A 9636-nucleotide genomic window follows, 5' to 3' on the forward strand; every position below is an offset into this window, starting at 1 on the left:
CATCAACATGTGGCTCAGCAGGGAGCAACACTGTGTTGAAAACCTTCTAATAGTCACGAAAAGGTCTTTAAAAGTAAAAATAGGACTTTTTCCAAAATAAACTAGTCAATAGAAATCTAAAAAATTAATTATGATGATATTAAATAAAGATATTCAATGTTCTAATCAAGTACCAACATATTTTTTATGAATAACATTACTATATAATCCTTCTAACAGTCAAGAATAGGTCTTCAAAAGTAAGAAAAAGTTTTTTTTCCAAAATTACCTCATCAATAGAAATCATAAAAACTAACTATGATGATATTAAATAAAGAAATTCAATGTTCAAATCAAGTACCAACCTATTTTTATATATATTATTTTAAAATAATATTACTATATAAACCTTCTAACAGTCAAGAATAGGTCTTCAAAAGTAAGAAAAACGAATTTTTCCAAAATTAACTCATCAATAGAAATCATAAAAACTAACTATTATGTAATTAAATAAAGAAATTCTATGTTCTAATCAATTACCAACTTATTTGTAATGGTATAAAACATATTATTGTAAATTATTATTATTATAAAGGATAATTATGGAGGGTTTTATATTAACCTTTAGCAAAGTCGGTCTCTAATACAATTCCAAGGTTGTAAGACACTGTCCAATTTGGAATAGAAATTCCATTAAATTTCAAGATTGCAGCATTTGCAGTGTAGAACCTGGCATCCTGTGTCATCATTGCACAAACCCACACAAATATGTATTTGTGTGTAAGAGTGGGTGGTTGGGTGGCTCGTGGAGTTATGGCACATGCCACACACGCCGCCCTACCACATGCCACATTGCTCGGCAGCGCCACGTTCCGTTCCATTCTGCCACTCTCGACGGCAACTAGTTATGCGGCGGATGTGTCTGTGGGCGTGGCAGGCGAATGTCGATTGCAGAAAGGAGGCAGAGGAGGTGCACCACCCACATATCAGCCTCCTTGGGAGGCCAAGGAAAGCCACTAAGAACATTATGAAAAGGCTTCCAGACTTTATAATACCTGTTATATAATATTCTAGAGATGTAACTTTCATTCTCTGTATTGGAAGTTCGGATTCTATTCATATTTAAAAGATCTTTGGGAAGCTTCAGATAAGAACAATAATATCCTGATATAAGGTTTTAGTTAGCACTTAGTTATTACCAAATTTCTATTTTTAAAATCGCAATTTTTTTGTTTAACTGTAATGGCCCCATCTTGATCACCCGAAAAAGTTTTATAACTTTTTTATAGTATTTATATTATAATATACCCTAAATATTTTAACCTCAGCTATAGAATATTCCCTTGAGTTCTAATGGGTATAGAAACCGAACTGGCGGAACTGGTGAAAAAGTCGCGTGTCCTGGCTTCACTCTGCTTCCCTTCACTGATTTTCTTTCGTTGTGTGTCTGCATTTAAGTGCTACCAAAATTGCCTTTTTAAAGGATTTCCACACGCACACATGTCCTCTATATGCCTGGGTGTCTTTTACGCTTGTCAACGTCCTCGACATCGTCGTCGATTTCTGTGCCATTTCTTCTGCCTTTCCAATTGATGCATCTATCTTAGGGCATTTCCCTTTTCCACTCCCCTGCAATTTTCACCGCTCCTTTTTCTTTTCCCATTTTCCATCCCTTTTTCCTGTGGCACTTTGCCAGGCTACGCATTTTCAAACTCAATTCGTGTGATAAACTAGAATAAAACTGCTCGTAATTTCCTTTTTATTCTTCTAGGTATAGTTTTTCGATTCTTTTTTTTTTGTTGTTGGCCTTTCTCCCACATGCATTTCACTTTTATTTGAGCCCTCTTGCCACCATGCAGATACATTTTTTTCACCAAATTGCATTTTTTATGTCAAAGGCGCTTAATTTAGTTTTCCTTCGACTTTTTTCCAAATGCAACTTTTAGTTTTAGTCGGTTGAAGCGTTTGTCTTGTGTTTTTGGCATGTAATTTGCCATGGGTTCATTCGGAAATTGCTTTTCTTGCCAGCGGTTGTCATTTTGATTTACTTTATTTTTTTATCGAATGAAATGTTAAATTGCAGTTCGTTTCGTGTCTGGTCGATAATTAAAGTGCCAGCAATTAAATAATAATAACCGAATGTGGAAGAAGAACGGCGTAATGCAAATGATAAGTTCTTTTTAACACGATTTACTTTGCACATTTTCAGTTAATGTCCATAAATTCAGCGAGGAGGGAAAATCTCGTATCCTGACGAACGGAAAACCTCTTTTCCCGCAGTAATTAAAACCCATTATACACATACTACCAAAAAAAAAAAAAAAGAAATGAGCGAGAAAAATGCAGAAAATTACTGCAGCTGCATTAACACTAGCAGCAACGATAAATGCGGATTATAATTTGGTAATGCACAGCCTTGCAACCCAAAATTTTATGTTGAGACCCCCAAAGAAAGCCCCAAAGAAGTTGGAATTGTTTTGAACTCTTTGGAGAATTCCGGTCGCTGAAGTTCCATGTAAACAAAGGCACCGTATGTGGCACGTAAACACAAATGAATCCAGGCTAAGGCCAGTTGAGAGAAATACGAGTAAACAATGAAGTTGTTTTTCTACGAAACTCCAAGAAAATTAACCTCCACAAAGGTTTCAATTGCATTCAAGAGTAAACAAATTTGTGGAATCGAAAACAATTGGAAATGTGTCTTTGTAGGGGGGTAAATAGACGAGCAAATAGTTTATAGCAGTGAAAAGTAGTTATTTCAGAACCGAGATGTCAATCTAATTTGTTACTTTTACATAAATATACATGAACCCTTTTGATATTTTCTTCTGGTTTTACAATAGTTAGAGAAAAACTTAACTAAGAAACCAATTAATATTAATTGGGCAATGAGCAGAAACTATATTCTTCTACTTCCATTTCTACTAAGTTGTTTTAAAGTAATTGAATTTACATTTGCAAATCAAACAATTATTCGAACTCAACAGTTAACTTTCAACATTTCAAAAGAGTATCCTTAGGAATTTAATTGTTATTATTTATTTGGGCTTAATAATTTAAATGGAACAAGTAAACGGCAACAAAGTTTACAATTTAATTTATACTAACATGTTGAAGCGACCCAAACCCTGGATAATATTTTCTCGAAGCAATTAAGGGCCTTGGCACCTCCTTCACATATTTTATTAAAATTAACCCAACACTTTCCACAGCAGGGCGCAACGTCTTTGGCCATTTGTAAACATATTCAGGCTTAAAAGTTTTTTGCCACCAGCTGAGGCGTCGGCGCTTGTTTGGCTTATGTTTGCCATGTAAACAAATAAACAAATGAACAATAAACAAAGCACCAGCATACACACACATACATTTTCCGAGGGAAAACACGGGATGTGGTTAGGAAAACTCAACGAGTGCATTTGCATTTGCATTTGCCCTTGCCGCTGCCTCTGCGGCAGTATTAAAATTGAAGTCGAGAGAACCGTTTAAGATGCAATTAAATCCCTTGACCCCACTCGCCTCATTAGGCATGACTCGAAATTCCAAACTAATTGCACAAGCAGGGCACTCCAAAGAACACACAAAACGTGGGAAATGGAGACGCCTCGGATTGCAGATGATATTGCAATCATGACGAACCGGAGAATCCGAACCCCAAGCGCAAAAATAAAAAAACCAACCCAACGAATCCAAATGGAAAATGGGAAAATGGAAACGGTTCCAAGGTGTGGTCTCCGAAGTTCAAATTGCAATCCGAAAGATTGCAAAAGCCAAGCAAATGCACGGCCAATTGAATCATCGCCAGGTCTTCAATGCAAAACTTCGTTTTTCAGCTCATTTAAATGCTAAGCATGCGATGCTCGGTTTAGGAAACTTTAAGCGACAAAACCGCAGTCAGCCGACCGAACTTTATCTAGACCATTAAGTTTTACAAAGGAAAATATGTCAGCTAAGTGCTCAGCTTTTTCGCCCCCCCGAAAAGGGCAGGGGTATTCGGGGGAAACCCAGAATGGGGGAACTTCTAACACAAAGCCGACGAACCGCGAGATGATGACTCAGCCAAAGTCAACAAGCGAACTTAGCAGCAATAAAACACGGCCTCAAAAGACACTTACAGCTCAAACAGACCGGGTTTGCCTCAGACAGCTGAAATATGTATCTATATCGCTCATATGCGCTTCAAAAAAGATTACACTGAGCTGCAGGGCAAATATTTTAAAACAAAAGCGGATTATCCTAGGAGTATAATCTGAAAAAAAATTTAATTTCAGAAATATATATAATAATATAATGTATATAATATATTTAGGGACTTTTCAAAAACTTTTTTTATTCGTAACACCAATTTAGAAACATGTAAAGTTTATGTTAAGATGTCCCAATTTTAAAGTCCCCAAAAGAAAATGCTTCCTTTTTCTAGAGTTACAAAGTTACAAAAAATGCAAGCTACCATTGTAACCTCTTAAAATATTCCCATTTCAATCATAACCTATTATAAGAACACCTAATTTAAAATTTTATTTTCCCACCTTGCTGAGAAGTGTAAGAAAATGGTGTCTTTATGGCTGGAATGGGTTTTCTTGTAGTTCTAATTTGCTTGGGTCATGCGTCGAGGTTAATGAGTCATATCATCATCATTATCTCGACACTGAGGCAAATAAGAAAAGTGGAGAAAGATGGAGGAAGGGATAGAGGGGCATCATCACTTTGAAAGCGGAGGACACACATTAAAATATAATTTCTGAGACAATGCTGCCAAACCGCTCGTATTTTGTAATTTAGATGCAATTAAATGTAAATAAATTCACAATTTAGCCGTTTCTTCTTTTTTGACTGCTTTTCGGGGGTTTTACCCTCCGTTTGTCTGTTTTTTTTTTCCTCTTTTAGTTGAGTTTGTTGTCGGTTTGGTGACCCGATTTCCGCAATTTAATGACTTTTGTTTGACCACCGGATAATTGCTGGGAATAAAAAAAAAGTGCCCAAGAACAAGAGGAATTGCGGAACTTTCTTTTTTTCTCATTTTTTTTTGCCAAGGCCTCACTTAATTCTCTTTCATTTTCGTGCGACTTTTGTTTGTTTTAGTTTTTTTTTAGTTTTTCCTCTCGTTTGATTGTCTTTCCTTGCCACAGTCTCATTCAACTAGAGTCCTATATCTTTTTTATATGCATTTTCCTTCTATATCCATCCATCTCTTTTCATTTCTTCTGGGGGCTGCTAACGAGCTGTTGATAATTTTTAGCAAAGGCGCACATTTATTGACTTTTTTGTGGCATTTGTGGATTTTAGATTTGTGGTATTATCCCCTGCTATCTCCTTCTAGCCGCGTATATTTGTCTTTGTTTGACCCGCAACGGAAATGAGCCCTGCCTGTTCTTTTTTTTTTTCTTAGGTTCAAGGTTCAAGGTTGTCCTCCCACTCCCTAATTTCTTTTTTCGTTGCCATTGATATCTTTGTTACACACCCAAACTCACACACACACACACACACATTTTAGGATAAGACAGCTAAAGAAGGCAATTTGCTAGAAAGAGAGAGGGGGTCTTGAAGTGAAAGAGATGGGTGGCCGAAAAAAGAAAGAAACAGAGGGAAAAACTAAGAGTTTAGCTGCAATTTGGTTGGGGAGACATTAAGTAGCGGAAGTTGATAAGAAAGGCAAGCAAAATGTTATTTATAGATAACCAAAGCGATTCAAGGGAAAATACACAAAAAATGGGAAATCTGGGATAGGTAATCGGAAATAGAAAGCCTTTAAGGGAAGCCAATCAAAGGGGTTCAAGTGGCTGGAAACAGTATTCAATTTTATTGTAATTTGCCGCACTTGGATACGAAATATTATTGTTTTAGACATGGATTTTCTACGCAGCACTTTGCATTAAAACCATTCCTGAAGAGTCTTCAAAATTCATATTTTTTATGTTTTCGTTTTATCGGTTTCAGCTCAAGTTAATTCACCCAAGAAAAATTCAGTACTTAAAGACCCGAGAAACACGCTCTTGGGGAAGGAGGGCAAAACAACTCATCCCTAAGACCCTAATCCGAGGAACATTAGACATAAGCTCTCAGAAAGACAGGAAAAAATGTTGGTATGCCTATGCCTGAATTATAATTCAATTTATGACCCCGTCCGAATGGCCTAAACTACTTCCCAAATCCTTTATCAGCGGCCACTTCGATATGCAAGACCTGAGCTGCATGCATTATCCTCCGAAAGCGATTCCCCGGCCTAAACCCTCGTCAAAAACCTGATAGATTCCAGTCAGAAGAAAAAGACCAGAAAGAGACTCCCGCCGGAAGCACCCAATCCAAACCATACAAAACCTCCATATCCCGCTCTCTCATTAGCATACAAATGTGTCAGAACAAACAACCAAATAACCGAAAGGAACTGAAATGTTAGGAGACCAAAAGAAAAGAACCGTCCGAAAGAAATACAAATTGGGGTGTGGGCAGCGTGATTTCTTGACTAATTTTTATGACACTTTTCACTTTATGAGGTGGCCTCGGCTAATTCCAAACTTCTCTTTCTTTTTATCCCCTACTTTATTTACCTTCGGCTCTTATTGAACAGAGGAACGAATAAACCATGCATGTACCCTGGGGCACTAAAGATTTTTATCGCTCGAGGATGTGTCATAAAATTTCGTAGCTCTCGAGACTATTAAAAACAATAAATGTCAAAACGAAACGGATTTTCCAGTATGCGTGTACCTAGAGTGCCATTCCCCATGGAAAACTGGACAGGGGCTACGGGAAAATTATGGGTCTACTGTAGGTTATGGGGATGGAAAATAATCTACACTGTGTTGTCTATGGGTTAGGACATACAAACCAGAGTTCATAAATATTAAAAAATATACTGGCCCTAGCATGTTGTTCGGCAACACTACCAAGGATTTGTCGTTATCTTTATAACTTCCTTTTCAAAGGTAAAATTTTTGTAATTGAAAATACAATTTCTTTGTGTCTTTGTGTGCGAGATAGTATAGTTGACATTTTGTTGTGGTCAGTCTAAAAACTCTAATAGTTTAGTATTTGATACTTGATAAGGAAAAATCCTCTTTTCTGAAGAGTACAAGTCAAACCGTTCATATATCTTCTTACCATCTGAATTTTCTAACCCTTATCTACATAATTACATAATTTATTTGTCTTTAAATCCATATGAATTCTAACATCTTTTCTTTCTGCGAGTTAAACATCCATAATCCATATTACTGCAACTACTAATCTTATTTGGCCCCCAACTTCATGGCCTAATTCTTTCTCATTTAGAACAGCCTCCAAATGTGAATTCTTTTCTATTTTTATGGCTCCCGCTTTGTCCTTGTGTCATGCGGCAGGACATTAGGCAGGCAAATCACGTAAATTATGACCGGGCCACTATAATTTCTTATCGCCGGGACATGATTTCAAATGATAGACTGCAGAGTAGACTGGAATGAAGGCATCTCAGGGCCTGGGGCTAAGATTTTAGTAGGCGCGACAAGTTTTTTTTATGTTTCTCAGAGAAGGTGGAGGAATGGAGAAGGAGGCGGAGGAGGTTTTAGGAGGTGGACTGCAATTGGCAACTGGCGCAACGCATAAATTGAGAATTTTTATCTAATCCGCGGCATCTGGGAGACGCGTACATTAGCTGGCACCAGTCTGTCCTGTCCAGTCCCGTCCCGTCCTGTCCAGTCCTGTCCTGTCCCGTTCCGCCCCGTCCTGGCCCGTCTGGTCTTGAACACCACTCTGGACGGGGGGCCTCTTGGTCCGCTTTTCGAAACGGATCGGATTGAATCGCTCCGAGTCTCTGGGACTGGCCAAAAAGCAGCGCCTGCGACTACGACGACAATCGACAGGCAATAAATCACCCAAAGTTGCCAAAGAAATTTATGTGCAGCAGATTAGGATCGCGAAAAGCGTCATTAGAATAAATTTTCATTGGAAAATGAGCGCCCGACCAAGTGAAGCAAACGAATTGATGGGAAACAACTCTGTTCAATTCCAGTTGCAATAATTATGAGTTCTAGGATTGGGGGATTCCGCAAGGAAATTGGATGTTCAGAATTATTTATAATGCAATATATGATTTGTATATAATGAAGTTCACTTAATATGGAGAATATTAGATAAGTAAACTATTTCATAAACTGCAGAACTTTATAACACATTACTACTTATGACTTGGTTTCGAACAGATTAAGATTTAGACACTCTTCTCGTCCGCTTTAAATAGATTTAAAGCCTAGTACATATTAGGAAATTAAGATTTGAAACCCTAATTTCAGTTAAACATATGGAGAGAAGTTATAGATGCGATTACGCGATCAAATTGAACTTATAGATTGTTTTGACCTTTGTTTGATGTGAAAATGACTTAAAACAGTCGTTAAATGAAAGTTTGGTGAATATGTTGTTTAATTTTAATTTGTTATAATGTGAACACTTAAGTAAAACAAAGTATACATGTTTACTGCAAAACTTTAATGTTTTGTAAATAAAACCAGAATTGAACTCAAACTAAAGAAACCAAACTAAAGATTTTAAAGATGTATCTTTGTTTTTTCTTACAAATGCAGACATTTAAAAAAGATACAAGGAAAAATCCAATAAAAATAAGAAAGTGAAGTAGGGGGAAATGGATTTTTGAAATTTTGGCTTACCTTTTGCCGTCTTCTTCTTGCTCGTCTGCTGCTTCCTCTTCTGCTCTTTGGCCGGCTGCTGCTTTCGTATGCTTCTAGATTCCCGTTCTTTATCTCTCAGGACATTAATGATTAATCCCAGCGTCGTCTGCTCTCCTTTATCGCTTTTTGTTGTTTTTATTATTGTTGTTGTTGTTGCTGTGCGTGTGCCGTTATTGGCGGTATAATCCAATAATCCAACACGAAAGAGCGTGTGCAGTGGGAATTGCAAAAACTAGAGAGACACACACACACACACACACACATTCACACAGAGGCTCAGCCACCCACGCACACGCACACAGTTTTGCCGCTTTGTTTAGTAAATTAAACTTTTCACTTTTCTCAGGCAGAAAATAACGGAAAATGGGCAAATTTTCTTATTTTGTTTCGTTTTTACTTTTCCCACCTTAGTTTTTCTGCTTTCTTTTCGTATTTTCTCAATCACAAAAACACGGTGAAAAGACAAAAGCAACAACAACGTACAAACACACAAAACAAAATCAACTGCACGACGCCAACAACAACAACAAAGCGCCGCCGTAGTACACAAAAAATTCCTTTTTCGCTGCGCGTCGTCTCCTTACTTATATATATATATGTGTATTTTTTTTGTATTCCACACAGCAATTCTATTTTGCTTTTTTTATTAATGACTTTTTCACCTTTAGACTTTTTTTTGCCGCACTTTGAATAGACTTCATACTTTACATCTCCATCTCTGTCGCACACTCACCGTTTAATTGGATAAAACACACACGATCTCGTCAATTGGTCGCGTAATTGTCGCCGCTCATTTGGTAAACATTTGGAGTTTTTCATCCGATTTTCCGCTATAAACACAAAAAACGCGAAACTCCGCGCTGCGCTCCAAAGAGAAAATCGTCCGCAACACAACCCCGCGATTTGAAATTTTTTTCTGACTGACCGTTGGGTCTCAATTTGAGTATTTCAATCCGGTTTTTTAATTTTCTGTATTTCTGTCGGCGCACAAAAT

General features: G+C 37.3%; 1 protein-coding gene across 2 annotated transcripts in view; it reads right to left on the bottom strand.

Moving 5' to 3' along the window:
• Positions 1-9573, bottom strand: part of LOC108007190 (uncharacterized) — an 81473-nt gene extending 71900 nt beyond the window's left edge. For both annotated transcript variants that reach the window (XM_017070828.4, XM_065865074.2), the window contains exon 1: positions 9376-9573. In XM_017070828.4, coding sequence (XP_016926317.3) covers positions 9376-9461 — 86 coding nt within the window. In that variant the 5' untranslated portion in view covers positions 9462-9573. The remainder of the gene's footprint in view (positions 1-9375) is intronic.
• Between the last annotated feature and the right edge of the window lie 63 nt (positions 9574-9636).

This window comes from Drosophila suzukii, chromosome 2L (assembly GCF_043229965.1).
Source record: "Drosophila suzukii chromosome 2L, CBGP_Dsuzu_IsoJpt1.0, whole genome shotgun sequence".
In the NCBI taxonomy this organism is placed as follows: Eukaryota; Metazoa; Arthropoda; class Insecta; order Diptera; family Drosophilidae; genus Drosophila; species Drosophila suzukii.